We start from the raw sequence: 20,379 nt of genomic DNA on the forward strand, positions 1-20,379 counted from the left end.
TTGGGACTTATATTATTTGAGGGGCGCATTGGTGAGGAGTTGGTTTCAATCTTGATTTTAATTTTGGTTAGAATGGGGGTCATAAATAGCAGGACTCACATGTATGTCAATGAACTGTGTATTCTGTTTTTCTGTCTTTCGTTTTGCAGTCTTTCTGTTTGTGAGTCAATAAAAGCAAAAAAAGCAGCTCAGATAACGTCACGTCATTATCAGAACAAAGCAAATAAACTTGCAGGCAAAATTAATACACAGTGATGTGGTCTTATTACCTTACATTAATACTCTTTGATAACTGTGGATAGATACCAATAGCTTCCCTGGAAAACAAAAGCTCTATCCTTTCCCTGTTTTGTTTGCGCAATGGTTGATGCACTCTCTTTGAGCTCTAAATCAAGCCTTCATTTTCCCAGAAGACGCGGTGGCAGACAGAATTGCTCAGTGAAAGTGAGGCTTGTAGGAAACCAATCCAAACACTGATGGTGTGATTATTCTGTAGCCATTACATTGTATAATCAACATTTACTTCATAATGATAAGTTAAAGCAAAAAGTTGTCTATTTCCCCTTTAAATCAACTGTCTACATGATTTTCCCACACATTAATTCAATAAGGATGCCAAAGTAACTATTGCTCTTCAAAGAAATACAGCAAAACCACAATTTGTATTGTATTTCTCTTAGCATAGCTTCTTCCCTCTGCCTGTGAAGTGGTTTCAGTTGTTTCAGTATGCGGGTCACTGCGGGTTGTTAATCTATTTCATGGGATTAAAGGACCTTCACAGCATTTGTGGCATTTGAGCAGCCGAGGCATGTGGCTTTGTGTCAGAAAGATGTTTTTTCCTGTTGATGGAGGCTGCTCGGATGTTTTTTTTTCTGCTGAGTTAGACTCATATCCTACAGAAACACGCTACGGCTAACAAAAGGAATGCACATACAAACATGAACTCAGCGCGCGCACGCACACACGCGCGCACACACACACACACACACACACACACACACACACACACACACACACACACACACACACACACACACACACACACACACACACACACACACACACACACACGCACAGTTACCTTCACAGCTCTTCTTGTCGGGAGCCAGTTCGTAGCCTGGGTCACAGGCACACTTGAAGCTGCCGAGAGTGTTTACACACCTCTGTTCACATCCACCATTGTCTGGCTTGGCACACTCATCCTCCTCTGAAAAACACACACGTCAGCGCACATTTATTTTCACACACACAAAGAATGCTTTGGTTAAAAAGCTACGTGAGAAAAAAAACAATCAACTGACACACACACCTTTGAAAAAGTTTGCAGCAAAGCCGGCCTTGTTTACCGTCCCGTCTGAGACAAACTTCATCCACAGCGTGTGTGAAGTGGAGCGCACATCCTCAGGTTTGTCGTAGCCGCAGAATCGACCAATCAGAGGGCTTGTCTCCAGAGGGCCGTCTCGGACCTCCAGGTAGTCGTAAGCACAGCTGTCGTGCCTCTCAATCTACGGAAACATTCACACAAAAACGCTGTGAATATACACATCCGTCCTGTGAGCTGCAACAATCTCAGCAAAACCTGTGACAGAAAACGTCATCTTTTTACAAGTCGGATTTTATTTGTGTAGTTTTAGTCAAAAAAAGTGACTGGAGCAGGGCTGTGTATCGGTGCTCAATACTTTTATGGTATTGACCGAAATAATTCATTACCAAGTAGTATAGAAACTTCCCCAGTCAAACAATATCTGCACTGAATCCTTTTTGTGCCCGGGATGTGATTCAGGACCGTCCCGTCTCCCCGCTGGATCAGTGAACATCTGTTGCTGAGAAGTCACACTCCTCCTGGTGAAGGGTCAGATCCACGTCTGCCCAGTTCACATGAGCTAAAACAGCAGCGGCGGCTAACATCAGACACAGAGCCATTAAATGCTCCCAACACACTCACATGTAGAGTTGCAGCTGTATACCAGTGCCACTGTCCTATGAAGATTAACAGTTATCATATTGTGAAAATTTGCTTATGTACGGTATTGAAAAAAAAATGCATCTGACGGAGAATCTCAGTCTTATTTTAGTTATTTTCAGAAGGAAGGCTTTTTACACATACTTACATTTAAAAAAAAGATTTCAAATTTCAATCAAAGTAATAAAACAATTGTTCAACAAAACAAAAAACCTCCGTGTCTGTAACTGACAGTAACAATAATTCTGTAATACAGTGATACCATCCAACTGCCATATTTTCTGAGATGGTTATCGTACCGTGAAAATCTCATAACATTGCAACCCTAGTCACATGACATCAAAATGACTCAACTCTCGTTTAACCCGGTAATAACTGTTAACTAATATTAGCCATGCGATGCTAACAGTTAGCCCTCTCGCTGTGTTTGGGGGCAGACTCTCACAACTGTCCCAGGGCGGAGCTCACACTCCTGCAGCAGCAGCTACAGCCCGTACAGTCTGCGGCATGGTTAGGCGCTGTGTTTTGATGGAGCTGGCAGTTCAGCGTTGCCACCAAACCGTATAAAAGATTGGCTTTACTACATGCCACTTTATTCACATTATGGGTATTGAATGAGGTACTCTGTTTAAGAGCAAAGGTATGATGATTTTTTTAAACAATACCCTGCCCTGAACTGGAGTGATTTTTAATGAGGTTCATCTTTGCCTCTGTGTAACGGTGAACTTTGACCTTAGAAGAGTGAAGTGAGTTTGGGGACAGATTGAGTCATTTAGCACACTGACATTTTTACAGCACAAAACTAATCCTCTACTGCACGGTGTCTCTGCATCAGCACATACACACCCACACACACGCACCACTAACATTATTAACTTCTTAGCAGCTATACGAGCGTGAAATTTGACCCAGACATTCCTGAACACACACAAACAGAGGGGGAGGAAGAGAGAGAGAAACACACACACACAGACACACCCACGCACACACACACACACACGTGTGACTCACCTCAAAGGCCTGGAAGCTGAGCCCGACGTTGTATCCCTCAGACACAGTGATCCTCCACACACACTCTTTGGATGGTCTGTAGTCATCAGGATAGTTGGGAGACTGAATCTGTCCCGAGTCTTTGGTGATTTCTCCTCCACAGATCGCTGTACAGGACAGACAGATGGACAGAGACACAGACAGGACAGATCAGCATTAACTGCACTGACCAAAAACCCCTGAAACACGTCTGTGTATACAAGAATCACGCAAGAAAACATCTCCCAAGAGTTACAGTCACTCCTCAAATTTGAGACCAGCCTTTGCCTCATCATGTGCAGTGGATTTACAATCATATATTTATGTATTTATTTGAATATTTGTTTCCTAAGGTAAAGGAGTCACCTTCATAAATGGCAGCAAAGCCTTTTCCCACCCAGTTGCTGCTGCTGCGGAACTCAATCCACATCCTGCTGTCAGTGGAGATCAACACGTCAGGAACTTTATCCCCACAAAACCTGCCTGTTAAAAACACACAAAAAACAAACTCTGTGAGAAACATAGTTTGTGTCATAGCTTATGAATGTGATGTGAAATATCTAAGAAAAACACACTAACAATACTGCGTAATCTGTATTTTTGATTGATTTGTTTGCTGAAATGCAAAGAAATGTCATCTGGTAAAACATTGGATTGGCCAATCGATTTTTTGATACAGTGCTAAAGTCAGTCTGAACATGGTCTTAAATTGACAGAAATCTCAGTCATTGACGGTGTTTTCAGCATAATAAAAAAAGCTAATAAAGTAACAAATGTCCCAACAGTTAATCAAAGGAATGATTCACTCAGAAACAACATGACTTGTGTATAATACCAGGAGGCTGTCTGTGGTTCCAGAAAAAGTTTTCTATTGAAATGCACTGATGAGAACAGAGTGCATGAAGGGATTTGTGTCTGCATGTCGTAGGTAGTTTGTCCATTCAGGCAAATGCATACAAACATGCACAGCTAATTCCTTCAAAGGGGGATAATCCAGCAATGCTTTGTTTAGCAATAGTTTAGCGAAAATAGTTGTGCTTGGATTTTCCTGAGCTTGCAAATGGAGGTCTCATGAATTATGCACAGTAATATTAATTTAAAAAAAAAATGTTTTAGAAACTTTCTTGCTACCTTATGTTTGTTCTCTGTTGAAGTTTGTTTGCATTGATTTTTTTATCTGGTGCTTTACTCTCCTTAAAGATAAACTATGGAGGATTTTCCTTAAAAATGTATAGATGTATAGATATATGTATAGATTCGTATGGAAGCAATCCTTCTCAATCGCTGCTTATGACCCGCTAAAAGTGTGTGGTGTGATGTATTTTTCTGCAGAGACTCTGCCCTCTGTCTGTATTTTCTTTTTCTCCCCTTATTTTCTGTGTTTGGGATGTTTATTGGTTTGTACCCCACAATGCTCAGGTTAGGCCAGGACTTTGTAAAATGGTAGCAAGCAGGTACCAGACTGAAATCAGCACGCATCCGACAGACACTGCCCCAAAAACATGAAAATTTAGCAAGAAAACACTAAACAAGAGTGAATTTCACTTTAGCTTGTGAGCATGTTTACAAACAGTAAGTGACAATCCTGCGCAGTACACCTTTAATGCCATTCAATATAAAGCTTTTTCTGGAACCACAGACAGTTTAGAGAGGTGAGTACTATATGCAATGTATATTGTTTCTTGGTGACCTACTATTCCTTTAAAGGGTAACCTGTCCCTTGATCTTACCGAGCAACGGAGCTTTCCTCCAGTATCCATCCCGAACCTCGATGTAGTCGTACCAGCATAGACTGCTTTTATACAGATCCATGGTGGTAAAGTTAAGAACAATCTGGAGGAGCAAAAGTAAAGATTTAAAGTATTTAATACAGCAGGTTTGCAACTCAGAGAACCGACAAGGCGAGGCAGAAAAGAGGAGGAGGGTGGTACCTGTAGTGTGAGGACATGATCAATATAAAGTCAGCAGTATCTTAGTGTTAGTGCATGCACATTCACTGCACTGCAGGATGCTACTCTGCTTGTGTGTGTGTGTGTGTACCTTTTCTCCAGGTGTAACAGATATTCTCCAGACACAGTGTGTGTACGAGGGGTATCCATTGGGGTAACCAGGAGACGAGAAGTTGCCTGTTGAATCTTGGAGCGTCTCTCCGCATGCTGCAACACACACGCACACACGCACACACACACACACACACACATACACACACACACACACACAGACACAGACACAGACACAGACACACACAGATGGAGTTACATTTTTGTGGTGAGTCCTGCTGTTCTGTGTAATCCTTTCAGCTGTGTACCAATACTTATGGTACATTGCTGAAGAACACGTGGCCCTCATATCTATTTTTCTTCTTAATCTTTTACTGCCAATTTACCAAAATAAACATACTACAGACGATTCTGTCAAAACAATTACCTCATTCTTTAATATCCGATCTGTCCAGATGGAAACGTGTATTTCTTCGTAAAAACAGTGAAGGAATTAAAACTACCCTCCCAAACAAACTCATGTTTCGTGTTGTTTTTGGCTAGTTTTGCATGTCGGAGGCAGTATGTGTGTCTGTATTCATGTGTGTATCAGTATACATGTCAGGCTTGACCGCAGTCATTAAGCGTCATCACCATTTAGCAGAATTAAACATTCCCCTGTAGTAAAGTCATTTACTGTAAGTGAATGAGACTGACAGACTTTAAATTTATAACGATGAAGACAACAAAGCTGTTACAGCTGGATGCAAATTTGTGGAAAAATTATCAAGCAACATTTTTCTCCTCATCCTTCATTCTGAGTTTTACGCCGTCGCTCCCTCTCAAAAGGAGGTTAGCCAAATGTGCCCCTCCTATCCCATCATGCATGCTGTTTTCCTCCCACAATGCCCTGGGGCTCTGTTCATCTGTCAGTGAATATGGTATCACTCAAATATGACCTTATAAGGTTGAAATTATATCTATTTCCAGCTGGGACACGCAAACAGTCTTGTTCTTGCTCCAGTATCAAAATGGATTTTAATAGAATAACATATATCCTGAAATGTATTTGGAGTTTTTGATAATAATGAATAAAATAAATGCAATACTTCCTTTTCGTTAGATAAATTGGATTTTCAGAGAACAGAATGAATACAGACACAAAACCACAATGAAACAGAGACTTGTGGTGAATTTCACAGACCAGAATGGTGACAAATATAATTTGATCCGTTTGTCTAAGATCATGTGTTGACCTAAAGTGTGAACTCCTCTTGGGGATGTGAGTGCGTGGGCCAAAAAGGGATGGCAGCATTTGCAATCGTAAACCATTGCGACATTACCCCACAGCTTGGCATGAGAGCAGATCCAGATCACATGAGAGACAGTGTAACAGGGTCCAGAGGGACGCCCCGAGCAGCAGGGGTGTACACAAGAACTGACGCAAAGAGTGCGTGTGATGTGTGTGAGACCCAAAAACAGAGAGGGAAGCGTCACACGGAAAAACAAAGTACTCAGCTTCACCTCTGTGCCTCGGAGAATGGATGGGCGGAGATATTTTACGCCAGAGATACGAGCGGATAAACAGGGGTCATCTTTTGTTTTCTGGCTATAACGACAATACACACACGCGCGCACACACATGCACACACACACACATGCACACACACACTGTGGTCTCATAGTAAATATATCAGTACCTGGACATCTATACAGCTTTCTTGCCTGTGCAATGTCTCCTTTACTGAGCCTGGTGCGCTGGCCAATAGCAGGCCGGACCCCGTTTTCATCTCTGGATGGAAGGATGGTGTCGAGGAACATCCCCCTGAAGTGAGGAAAAGAGAGATTTAACCCTTTGAAACCTGGATCGACATGAGTTTTCTTGTGCTGCATTCGGATGCCTTTCAATAGGACCTGAGCAAACTGGCTTTCTTTATTTTGAAAACGGCAATGAGCAACTTGGCAAGAAATGTCCCGCAAACTGCATGAAATTTGTAAAAGGTGACAAGAAAAAATACCTGAAAAAAAAAGAAAAGAAAGAGAGAGAAAGAAAGAGACAAAATATTAGATTATAATTATTATTATCATGTTATTGGAATTGTGCTGTAGAATTTTGCAGTTTTTTTCTGTAGAGCTTTGTTTCAGGTCATTTACTTGTTTGTTTTTGTTCTTCACTTCTCTTCTTTTAGCAAGTTTACAGGTGATTTTCTTTTAACTTGAACTCATTTCTTGCCGAAGCTTCTTGTAAAATTTCTCATTACCTTCTTATGTTATTATCAGGCCAGTTTGGTAAGGGGTCAAAGGGTTAACACACATGATGCTCTGATTTCGAGGACATCAAATAAGAGATTTCAACACATACATACATATATCTTCAAAAAATATAAATATAATCGCCCTGCTAGTGGTTTTAGTGTTCTTCTAATGTGTGAGTTGAGCTGAGTGGGGAATAGGAGGGGTCATGAGAGTAGGTATTGCAGAGATTAAAAAGCATGTTCACATGAAAAGCATGTAAATTGAACCCATGGCAGCTCTTACTGAGAAAATAACTTTTGATTTCAGTAGAAAACATGGGTTTTCATGATGCTGAAAAGTTAGGATTAGTTTAGTGCTGAAAAGTGATTATTTCCAATTTCTCCCAAAGTGAACGTGCTTGAACTGTAAACATCCACAAAAGCACAAGTGACTAGAACTCTGTGGCACAGAAACGTGTTCATTTAGACATCAGGTTTTGAGTTGATGTAACAAACTTCTTAGCAATCAGTTGCTTATTTACACATCCAGTAGTTATGGAGAGACATTATCATTCATTTTAAGTTGTGTTTCTGTCTAATATTCACTCTCTGTTAGCTCTGTTTGCTGTCTCTGCCAACTCCTGAGGGAAATATCTCTCTATTGTTGTGGTAAATGCTCCACTGTGTTCAGCAGCTGTCTCTGTCTTCTGTTTGGTGCTGAGAAGGTGAAGCACATTGGGTTTTTAGAGCTTTTTCACAAGTAAAAAGCTGCCTGCTGGGGTCGAAAACAACACTGTGAGAGTGGTAAGAGTGAACCAAAACAAAGTTGGGGGATAGACAGCTAAACAATGAACTGAAGCTCATTAAAAAGCTCCTTTAAGCAGCAGGAAGCTGTAGAGTCAGGTGTTATTCAGGGTTTATCATTTCAAGTGGTCCATTTCAAACTGCTTTGTCATTGTTATACAAAAAATCACTTATAGCCACTTTAAATAAAAGAGGATAAAAAAACAACCTTGTTTTTGAGCAGGTCAGAAAAGAAAGAATAGTTAGCATGGGGTCAAAAAAAGATATTGGTTTTGGTTGGTTGGTTGGTTTGGTTGGTTTTTAAACACTGCTAACTTAGTTAAGACCTTAGCATCTGTAGAATCCCCTGTATTACAGTCACAGTACAAATGCTGATATATAGTGTGTTTTTAACATAATAAAACATTCTGTATGGCCTAAAATGTGGAATGTCGACCCCTAAGTATTAGCAAGTCACACTAGCATGTGAATCTGCTCGCGTGCAAAATGAAAGTGTGCGAGCAGACCAACAGGACCAACAGAAATCCACCAGTGCTCCCTGAGGTGAAGCAGGTGTGGAAGGAGGTAGCGTTGAGCGTGTCTTCATTTTCTTACATCCCTAGAACAGCCACACAATGCCGAAAGTGATATAATGTCAGGAGATGCAGAAAACTTCAAGTGCATACACACTGTAAACCTGCGTATGTAGGTGCATCACACCATCTAAATAATGCTCCCTTTAATGATGGTCAGTGGCACAATTGCTTTTTTTTCTGCCTAACATTAGGTCAACAATGTGCCTGACTAAACATCAGTTTAGGACCTACACGCGCAGCTGCGCAGAGATGGGTCCAAGTACATTTGCTACTTGCACAACATGGGTGTTTATTGTAAAAACTGCTGCAACAGTCGGAAACTAGCAATGATAGTTGTACTTTGTTGTGCACCACTTTGCACAGGGTGTAAGACAGAACCCTTTATGTTAAAGTGTTTGTAGGTTGTGATTCACTATGTGCCAAGGAAAAGGAACATTTGTAGTCTCTCTGTACAAATTTCTAACATGCGGCACAGAGTCATTACTTGCCCTGGGCAATTAGTATCAGCTCCACCCCACAGAACTACATTCAAGCATTCAAAAATAAAATCAGGGTCAGTATTTCATAAGATTACAGAGCAGACTTTAAACTGAAGAAAAATCTGTTTTGGCAGATGGTGTATCTGATCTGTTTTGTAAATTCAAGTCAAAGATGAGATTGTGCTGCTGGTTACCGTGAGAAGGTGTTCCTGGCGTAGTGCATGATGCTATCAAAATCATATGGCTCCCCGAGAGAGTTCACCTCCCCTGGCTCCATCTTGAGGAAGTTATACTCCTGGCCTGGACCCACACAGGCAAATACACACACACATTTGCACACACACAAGGACAGCTGTGTTAGAAAGTTTTGGTTTTAATACAACAAACAAACAAACAGAGTGTAACCACCATCACAAATATGCTCTTCATAATACATTCCTTACACAACACTGAACTAATAACACATAATTTAATGATTTAGCCTGCAAAGATCGAGACATTTTCTCAATAATGAAGAGCTCTGATATGTTTCTAAATAAAAACTTAGGGTCAGCTCTGATTCACTGTGGTGTCATCTGATTTTACACCTGTCACATTGCGCTGTGGTGCAGAGGAGTGTGTGGGAGGAAAAGAGGCAGTCTGGGGGGTCGAGTTGACTTCACAGTCATTAAAAGCCTCATTCACACTCACACAGGGACCAGAGAGGAGGGGGAATTTTAAAAGCACGCACACACACACACACACACACACACACACACACACACACACACACACACACACACACACACACACTCTGTAAAATCTGACAAGCTGATCTTACTTAATATTGGAAACCAAATAAATTATAACTGTTAATATTAATTTATATTTACAGTATATCTGATTGTTAAGTTCTCGAAATGTATCTGTATTTACTTAAGTATGTTTAGTTGTTGCAACTTGAAAAATGTGAAATTACTTTGTTCTTTCTAAATGTTTGCAACTTAAGTAAACCAAGTTAGTCTGATTTAACATGATCATACAAAGAGGATGTATTCTGTTTTGTTAACATGTTTGTTCTGTTTTGTTAACATGTTTGTTCTGTTTTGTTAACATGTTTGAGAAAACACATTTTCTAGAACATTTTCTTCTTCTTCAAGTTTGCAACCAGCAGAATACATAGCACAGAAAACTTAGTTTACTGTAGTTGCTAAAACATAGAAAGATTAATTCAATTAAACTTTTCATGTTTAAGTTGCAACAACTTTTATAAATTATAAATCTGATTAAGTTTTTCAAGGCAATCGGTTTTCTAAATATTTTAAAGTTTTACAGTTTTCAAGTAAAACTTGTCAGATTTTGCAGTGCACGTTGTCCATAAAGATCCTCACTCGCTGAAACGACCCTCAATGATTGTATCAGTGACCAAAGTGCATCTTGGGGACTGAGTCTCACCTGGTTGGATGTTATCACGGATGATGGTCACGTGATCGTCACGATCAGGCCGCGTGTGCTCGTGCCAGAAGCCGATGACATGGCCTAGTTCATGCACCACGATGCCAAACTTGTCACAGTTCTTCCCTATGGAGATAGCCTGAGGCCCGTTGCCACGACGACCCACATAGGAACAACACCTAATAAGGATTAGTAGGAAGTTGATAGCAGGGAGATAGGCGGACAATATTTACCACACATTTGGCAGTGGAGAAAATAAAGCATCAGCAATGTTGCATGAACACACACACACACACACACACACACACACACACACACAAACACACACTCTTTCTCTCTCTCACACACACACACACTTACACACAGAATCTTATCAGGATTTCCTGCCTTGTACTACGTCCACCAGAGGGAAAGCGTCAGGGTTTATTTACATACAGCGCTGCAGTTTCATAACCCAATGAGAATAAGCTGTGAGAATCCACATATCGCTGCTTACACACACGCACACAAAGCACACACACTCATTCTTTTTTTTCTGGTTAGCCGAGACGTCCGTGCCAGGCTAACAAATCTGATTAAAGTTACCCAGCGAGCTGATTGCAGGGTAAGGATCAGGAGTCACTGGAGTAGATAGAGTCTTTTCTTCTAGCGTTTGCAGCTCTAGTATCAGCACTTCACCCACAACAGGTGCCACACACATACTGTGGTTTCATTATAAAACATGACTTATTTTTTTGCATTCCTCTTTGTCTATGTCCCCGTTTGTCACACATCCAAGCAGCAGGGTATTTATACATCAGATTAAAGTGTCTAATCTCTGATGCAGCCAGCCAATCACAGAGCATAAGACAACTGGCATCATCTGTTAACACGCAGATCTTTCACACATCTAAATGGCAGATAAAAAAATCAGATACATTTCAAAATGACCTTATTTAGAACTTGTGTCTTGTATAACGATCATTCTTCAACTAAAAGATTGAAGCATGAACGTCTAAAAAAGTATTCTTTGCTTTATCAAATCGGGAATATTAAGGAAAACATACAGTGCACGGTTTGTTGGTTCTGAAAAAAAATCTCTGTAATGGTGCAACAATTTTATCATTCAAGATCTTCATCAGGCATCAGATACTATCTTCAGAGCAAAGAAACAGCACGCAGATTATTACAGACTATTCTTTGTCTTGCTTGTTCAGTCCACAGAAAAATGTTTAATTACAAATCAATTTTCTCCATTAAAAAGGTAAGTAAACAAGACTACAAATGACACTTAACAGTTGTCAAGACTTGGTGCAATGGACACATTTTAGTAAGTACTAAAACACTATAAAGATTTGATACCAATCTTGTTAACTTATAGTCAAGATATCAAATGTGCCTGAATGCTGCTGAATGCAAAAATACATTTGATAAAAATGTTGCAATCATAACACATGACTTGACATTCACTTCACAGTGATATAAAAAAAGATAGTACTGGGTTTGTTGGTGGTTGATAAATGACTTTCATTCAAAAATTATTCAAATTGCTGTTGGTTGATTTTCTGTTGATCAGCTAATCAATTTAGCATTATCATACATACACACTGCTAGATATATGAGCTCAGCATCAGCAGTGCAATCGGTGCATGCCTAATAGTCACATCACATGACAAGTGAGGCAAATAAACTCAACACGTCATGCTACAACTTTTCAGCTGCTTGGTACAAAAGGAAAATCTGCACAGTTCTCATTTTCAGTGACTAATGTTGCTGACCAAGCCTTCTCCTATGAGACAGGTTATGTGTGTATGTGACGTAGTCAAACTGCTTTTGTTATGGGAAGTGAGATTCCTGTGTGTGTGTGTGTCAGTGACCAAGCCGGCAAGTGCCACAGTGAAGCATAAGCTGTATGTGCACATCCAGTATAATGACTGTAAAAAGGGGTTGTGTTTTGTGTTTGCTGCACAGAAAGAATAAAGCACCTGTTTATTGCAACTTTATCCCCACATCTCCCAACCATTCTTCCATGCAGAGTTGCTGGACTGTAAAAGCTAATAACCAGCTATGAGCCTGGCTAAAGCTAAATGAGTTCGCCTAAAGAAACCAGAGGTTTCCCAGTTACGACTTGGAACTACAAGTTAAGACTAACATTAATCTACAAGGGAAGTCTGTCTGATGAACCACAAAGCACACCCTGAGCGAGGGGCAGGATGAGAGCAAAATAAGAAAGCTATCAAAGTCATCTGGTGGAAATTCCAACTTGTTTTTTCATATTGACATATATTTTGCAGAAAAAAAAATGACAATGTCACTTTTTGCCAATATCTTGCAGCCCTAATCCTACATGTCCTACTCTTTCAACCATCCGCACAACAGCAGCCTAGAGAGTTAAACTCAACAAACGTCGTGATTTCAACAGACACTTTACAACTCACAACCAGTCGTTGAAGTGCGACCACTGTACAAACACACTATGACCCCACGTTGCTGCCACTCAACAGAACAATGCACTTCTGCAGCGTATGAACAAAAAAACTGCACAAACATACAAAACTTGGAGTGAGCAGCGTGATTGGTGGGATGGGGAAACAGGAGCAGGACAGGAAGGAAAGTGAAGCCATTGTTGAGTGACCGCATCGTCTCTCGCTGTGACAAGGTCACTACTGAGCTCAAGGAACTAACTTGCACACACACACACACACACACACACACACACACACACACACACACACACACACACACACACACACACACACACACACACACACACACACACACACACACACACACAGAGAGAGAGAGATTCACCAAACTCACCCGCAGGGTCTGTAGGTGAACACAATGTAGCTTTCCTCGTCTGTCTTCTCAATGAAAGTTACGCACGTCTGTTTTTCCCAGTGACGCATGGCCTGCTTAAACATGGCCCGCTGACTACCTGAAACACACACAATTCACATCCTACTTTTACACAATCACACGCTGGCGTGTATCTCACTCTTCATCTGTACAGGCAGCAGTCCAGTAGAGTTGCCTACCAGTGAAGTTCCCTCCTATGACGTAGGGAATGACTCCGCCAGGCCATATCCTCTCAGCTCGGGACGTGGCCGCTCGAGGGATACGGCTCTTCATGACGTTACCAGTCTTCCCACCTTTCCCAGTTTGGCTTCTAGGATTGGCAGCTCCTTTGCTGGAGTTCTTTGGGAGGTAGTCTATCCGAGAAGGGGAGAGAAATGCAGTCAAATCCACCTTTACCACAAGTTTTTCTCATGTATGTTCAAACAGAATGTATTACTGGTCTATTTATATGAGTATCAGGTCATTAATGTGCTCTGAGAGATTATTGGATCACACTATTTCTTATTATATGTGACCTTTCAGAGTTTGTTCTCAGATCAGAGGGTAATTAAACTCAGGCAGATATAGCTGTGGCTGTGCAATATACGGCTTTATTAAACATTTAATTTCAAGAAGTTTATAATGTTTACTGAATAAGTTGTGCTATAAAAGGTAAGTCGTACATTCTCAATCTGACTGTGCTTCAGTAGAGTCCAAGTCGTGATACAAAATTTGCTCATTTAAGAAGAGCATAAAGAAGGAAAGCAGTGTTGAACTGTCAAAGCTCTAGCAACAAATGGAGTATTAGGACAACCTTATTATCAAACTGCATTTGTTCCAATAGCATTATTATGGATATAAAATGTCATCACTTCATCATTATATCCAATTAACACATTCAGTATTTATGTAAAATTTTGTCATAATCAGCAAAATAATTCTTATTTATCGGCCAAAGTTATGGCCAAAAACAAGTTTTGTGAGGTCACAGTGACCTTTGACCACTAAAATCGAATCAGTTTATTGATGAGTCAAAGTGGACGTTTGTGCCAAATTTGAAGAAATTCCCTTCAGGTATATTTTCCGATTGAACTAGATGGACTGACGGACAGACAACCCTAAAAAATAACGCCTCTGGTCACGTCTATTGTGGGCACAGAGGCATAAAAAATCACGGCCTAGGAACTGGCCACGGAGCTCCACAACTGGTTTCCAGGCTTTGGGACACTTCCCCCTTTTGTCTCAACCCAGTACTCTCAGTCAGATGTGCTCCCAGGTACAGACATTTGTCAGTGATGGATTTAACGTGAAACTGTAGACTGTGCTACAGATGTAACTCGGTCAGTACCCTTAAAAGTGCTTAGTTTGGTACCCAACCCTCGTAGTCAGACAACTAAAGAGTCTCAAACAGCCTCTGCAACAAACCTGGTGGCTAAATTTGAATGCTGATATTTCATCTATAAAATGTGCAATTATACATTCAAAAATAATTAAATATTTAATTACAGCAGAAACTCAAGAGAGGAAACAACTTTTTGCACAGTACTTTTCCAAGCAAATCATTTAGTTCCTTTCATCTCATTGACATGAAACTCAACGTGCAGACACTTGAAACATGCTTGAGATTATCGTCTATCACAGTGAACATTTCAACAATTTTTTTCAAAGCTTGCATGTTTACAAGCAGAGATCTAAAATCTTATTGGTAGAGAATTTAAAATTGCTCAGACAAGCAGGTTTTAGAAATCTAATCAAAGCCTCCAATCTCTGCAGAAAAGGTGTTTTCATATTGTACATGAAATAAATGGAAACCTGTGGATTCCCAAACGATCCAGGATGTTACTGTGATATTTTTGCATAAAGGTAAAGAATACAGGATTTGTAATTTATTGGTTAAAATATAGTAATAAAGTGTCGAGTCCTCACCGAAGCCAAACCTGCGTATTCTCTCCAGCAGTAGATATAAAGATCCTCTCTTTTTAGAAATGTCATGTTCCTCCAGGCCACCTGACACACACAAGAGCCAAAAATCAAAGCACAAACAATGCAAAATAAATGCTGATATCCTCAAGTGGCCTCTGTCTGCTTCCTTCCCATTCAAACTGCTTTACTCTGCAGTCGATAGGTAATCAGAGCGAGGGTTTCAGAGGAAACATGAGAGAGAGCAGTACATGATGATTACTGAGTGAGAGTGAGATGTGGAGTCCACTCACCAGACGTGTGGCCCTGCCGGGAGTGTGTGTGCATGTGTGTGTGCTGTGTGAGGTCTATCGTCCTGTCGATCTGGAACATGCGCAGGTCCTCTTCGTCTAAAGCGATGTCGCCCCAGAATGCAGCTGGAAGTTAAGGGATAAACCTCTGTTATAATCACTATCAACTGCATAATCAAATACATATGATCACATATGATTACTATAGTTTGTCATTATTAAAATCAAAATGGAATATTCTTCTTCATAAGATAAGTCACTGGAAATAGGTTGGTATTTTTCAACCTGGCCCCTATTTTCCCATGTTCCTGCATCTAAGTGACAAATTGGAACATTTTTCTGGATTGGTCCAGTATTGAGAGAGACCGCTGCAGCCAACAGCCACAAAACAGGATGCAATGTAACCACCTGGAGATTATTATGCACCTTTTTTTTTGTTTGTAAATTCACAACTTATATTTTCTTTTATACAGATTATTGGTATGTCTCACACCGTGACATAAGAGACTAAAACTAAAAACGTCTGTTTTGTTTGGGTCCAAGTTTTAGAGGAAGACAAAAAGAAATGACTCAGTGTATATCTGAATGCATAAAGTGACAGAGCAGTAGCTCCTCGCTCATATCTGTACAATGGCTATTGTCCAGGACAAACTACACGCATGAGCAGCGTGTGACGGTAACCTTGTCGAAATGCTGCGTCTTGCACACTTGTGGTGTTCATACTGGCAGCGTTGTTTCTGCATCGCTGCTAAAGAGCTGCCTGCTGCAATGAGTATGTGTTTCCAGTAAGCACATATTCCACTCATTTATGAACTACTGCATGGTCAACAACACGGTACTGCAAATATTTCACAATAAAATGCCCTGTGTCAACAACTGAAAGGATTCCCCCTATAGAAACATTGTCAGAGGGCTTTTATTTTTAAAACAGAAACAGAAATGGTTGAGTAAAACAGATACAATTGTATTTTCTCATGTATGTGACAGAGAAAATGAAACTGTAGTTAAATGTGGTATAATGTCAATATAATTATCATTTTCACTGTCTATTTCTGATGACAACTGCACACGTCACACGGAAAAAAATGGCAAGACTCAGTTTCACTTGCTGAGAGGAAGCTGAGAAGCGCCGCTCACACCGGCAGTGTGGCTGCTCTAACTTGGTCCAGTGAAGCAACTGTATGGGAACAAATTGGACTGTGGTTGTGCTATGGCAGCTTTCAGGTATGAATGTGAGTATAACTGTGTCAGTGTGAACCGGAGCATGTGAGTGGAGCAGAGGAAAGCTCGAACGGAAGGATTTTGGATGGGGTGCAAAGCGGATTTTTTAAAAAAAAGTCTCTGACTCCATCCTGCTCCAGTTTTGCTCTGATACTACTCACACCATGAGTTCTTGGATTATAGGGTATTATTATTTTATTTATCTTTTTATATATTCATTGTTCATTTTGTACAAAGGTCTGAGACACATGAGTCACATAAGCGAGAGAGAAAGAGAGAACTGACAGAGAAATGATTTTGTTGTTTAAACCTGTTGGATAAACTTGACCAGAACAAAGTCTGATCCAGTTAAAGACTTTTAGAGCTTTCACAGAATTTATTTTAGTTCAAGCAGAAAAAGTCTGACACACTCCGACCTGCAGTGATGATCTCTCAGAGCCTTTGATTCAGCTAATACAAGGTGCACTTCTCCACTGAGCAGAAGGTAACAGTAGCTGTCACATAAGCACAATCCTCGTACAAATCAAGTGCCAGGAAGAAACTCAGGTCTTTCTTTATCTGCAGAGGGCAAGTCATCACATAAGTCAAATTCGCTGGTTGTTGATTCTCCACAACAGATGTTTCATTGCACAGTCATCATAGTTTTACTCACTCCAATTACAGACTCGATATAACACTTAAATACCTATGAACTTGTGTTTGATATCAGCTGCCCAGATAGCCCCTCCCACACACACACACACACCAGCTCGAAGAGGTGGTGATATCAGTGGTCTGATATCAGGCCATGTGTAAGTTTTTTGGAAAATCCAACAACTGTCCCGTCCCTCCCTAACCACTCAGACCTCTCCAGCCTCTCCTCTGCAACCTCACATCCTCTCTCTTTCCATGGAATCCAGTAAAAGGTTTCAGTATGCCTCATGAGCACTGTTAAAAGGATACACATGTGTCCATTTATACACTGAAACAGTTACCAGTCACTTTAATCATTCCTTTCCCTTTGCTATTGAAACTTTCCCAGTCAAATGATGCCTGCTTTCAATCCTTTTGGCACCCAGATCAAGAAAAAAGAGACGATTTGTATTTTTTGTTCGTAGCCAATCACAAGTGTTAATGTGTCATGTGACTGGCCCACCACCACAGCAGCTTAAGTCCAGGCATTGTACCTGACGGAGTTGGCAGTTTAGTATGTGTGCCGAGATGCTCTGCTACAGTTTCATGACAGCATCCCTCCACATACAGTCACTTGCGTTTACCAACACACACGGTCTCTCTCACACACACACACACACACACACACATACAGATTAGTTATTGATAATAAACTTGCCCTGAGTCTGTTGGCATTTTACGTAACTGAATGCTTACTTTTACATGAAGATTGTTAAATTAAGTAGGAAAAAAGGTATCAAATGAAGGAATCTATGGAGTATCAGTATCACTTGAAGGGTTTTAGTATTGATACTGCTATCATCATTTTTGTATCGATATCTGGCCTTAGCTACAGGCGCATTTTAGTATGCCATCCTGTATTGTCTAATGACAAATAGAGCTGAACTTTGGGCTGTTTTGATTAAAATTTTGGTTGAAATGAGAGTGAGCATGCAAAAAAGTGTGTGTAATGCAATGTTTCACTTGTTTACAGTTAAATAACAATATTCAGTAGGTTTGTTGCTGTAGTGTTGACATGTGCCACCCATAATAAACACTTAAAATCACTCCTGCTCCTCCAGCATGCCTCATCTTTCATCTTTCTTACTCTAAAATCTTCCTTCGCCGTTGCTCCTGCTTCAATCCCCGTCCTCTCTCATCCTTTTGTGACTCCTTACAACCAATTTCTTTCTTTTTTTCTCCATCTCCTTCCATATCTACAGTACATCTCTCAGCCTCTAACAAAGAATGACTGACTGATAACCATCGCGAAATGATTAGCTGAGTGGAGTTACTGCCCTCCACAGGGACTCAAGACACTAATACATTAACAATGGCATGGGAGAAGCTTGTCACTTAGCTAATCAGGATTGCCACTAAAGGAAATGGGGGGTCAGGGTGCCATTGTGCTCGACTGTGAGCTATTGTTGCAGTGAGGAGAACACCACAATGACCACAGATGGTTTACAAATCATGATATCATATACGGACTGGGAGTGTGTGCTGTTAAATGGTGGTGTATGATATATTGGTCAGATGGATATGAGAATAACCTCTGATCTAAAGGTTAGAGCTGCTGTCAAGTATCTATTATTATCTGTTATACACTGGATACAAATTTAAACTTTAGTTCTTGCTTCAATTTTTTGAAGAATCAAGTTAAAGATCTAAGACTTCTTTATGCACTCAATAGATATGTCTCTCAAAATGTGGTAGCAAATTTTTGCAAATCCGTGTTAGTGATATTCCATCCACCTGACAGGTGCAGCTGATCAAGATGCTGATCAAACAGCATAATTAGTAAACATGCTAACCTTGCGATGGTCATAAAAAGGCACTATCAAATGTACAGTTTTAGTGCACAACACAATGCCACAGTGAACACAAGTTTTGGGGGCGCGTGCCATTGAACTGAATGTTCATTTGACTACCATGGGCCTTCTCCATTCATGTTTTTATTAATTTGGCAGTACATCAGACCAATATATTATGTATCTGTTTTAAAGACCATACTAAGACTTATGCCATGTTCACACTACAAGTGTGAACATGGCAACACCGTGACCAGCTACGTTATTGCTGAGCTGTCGTTGAAATGTTGCTAAAGAGCACATTAATGTAGTGACGTGATGCAGGTCAACCTGCAGCCTGTGGGTCCCACAGGCTGCAGGTTGACCCGCGGATCGGGCGGTTCAGGTAAGTTTTCTTGAAAATATTGCCGGTTTCAGGAAGTTCAGGTCATAAAGTAACAAAGCACCGTTGTGAGTAAGTTGTTATATTTTAAAGAAACATTGTGCAATTATCCAGTTTACACCTTATCTCTCCGTCTCTCCGTTCCTCTCTGTCACACAACAAGCAGCTTTCTCACCAGCCCTGCTGCGCTCCAACTTTTGATTCTGCTTTGGACCAGAATAATCTATTAAGGTCCAGACATATTTATATCTCTCCGGTCATAATGTCCAGTTAAAATATTACCTCTACAATATTTAGGCTTAACACTGTGGTGCTACTGTAAAAGTTTCTCTGTCCACAGTGAATCAGTTAAAGATGCACTTCTGTAACATCATGTACACCACTGTACTGCCCAGCTGTGTGCCTGAGATTGTAGGCGTAAGACATAACCACTTGAAAAAAATATTCAGTTTAGTTTCATTTAAGACAAGTCAAAGCATTAAATTATGGCAGCAGTTCGTCATTACTTTTCTGTCATTCTGCAATTCAGCTGATGCCATTAAAGGATTATTTTGTCATGAATAATTAATTATACTGTATCTTCAGTGGCATGTTTGCAAGGATCAAAGTGCATGTATAAAGTACAAGCAGTACAAGTGCACACAGATGCTGGTATGGGTAAATGCTGCAAACAGACTTGAACATGACCAACAGGTTTTTGGTAATTTCATAAGCAGGTATACTATCACACAGCTGGCACAAGTGCAGGTTTAAGATAGGTTTGATCAGAAGAAACCAGTTATCATTTGGT

At 40.4% G+C, this 20,379-nt stretch overlaps 1 protein-coding gene across 1 annotated transcript in view; it reads right to left on the reverse strand.

Moving 5' to 3' along the window:
* The window catches only part of tll1 (tolloid-like 1), a 70,568-nt gene that overhangs the window by 20,307 nt on the left and 29,882 nt on the right, over positions 1 to 20,379 (reverse strand). Inside the window, exons 5-17 of the mRNA XM_042485480.2 lie at positions 15,528 to 15,650; positions 15,241 to 15,321; positions 13,515 to 13,688; positions 13,297 to 13,414; positions 10,498 to 10,676; positions 9,258 to 9,363; positions 6,672 to 6,796; positions 5,033 to 5,148; positions 4,723 to 4,825; positions 3,359 to 3,475; positions 2,975 to 3,120; positions 1,310 to 1,505; positions 1,082 to 1,207 (exon numbers count right to left, since the gene is read on the reverse strand). Coding sequence (XP_042341414.1) covers positions 1,082 to 1,207; positions 1,310 to 1,505; positions 2,975 to 3,120; positions 3,359 to 3,475; positions 4,723 to 4,825; positions 5,033 to 5,148; positions 6,672 to 6,796; positions 9,258 to 9,363; positions 10,498 to 10,676; positions 13,297 to 13,414; positions 13,515 to 13,688; positions 15,241 to 15,321; positions 15,528 to 15,650 — 1,710 coding nt within the window. The remainder of the gene's footprint in view (positions 1 to 1,081; positions 1,208 to 1,309; positions 1,506 to 2,974; positions 3,121 to 3,358; positions 3,476 to 4,722; positions 4,826 to 5,032; positions 5,149 to 6,671; positions 6,797 to 9,257; positions 9,364 to 10,497; positions 10,677 to 13,296; positions 13,415 to 13,514; positions 13,689 to 15,240; positions 15,322 to 15,527; positions 15,651 to 20,379) is intronic.

Source organism: Plectropomus leopardus, chromosome 3 (assembly GCF_026936395.1).
Source record: "Plectropomus leopardus strain MGB_pleo_1.0 chromosome 3, ASM2693639v1, whole genome shotgun sequence".
NCBI classification, from domain to species: Eukaryota; Metazoa; Chordata; class Actinopteri; order Perciformes; family Serranidae; genus Plectropomus; species Plectropomus leopardus.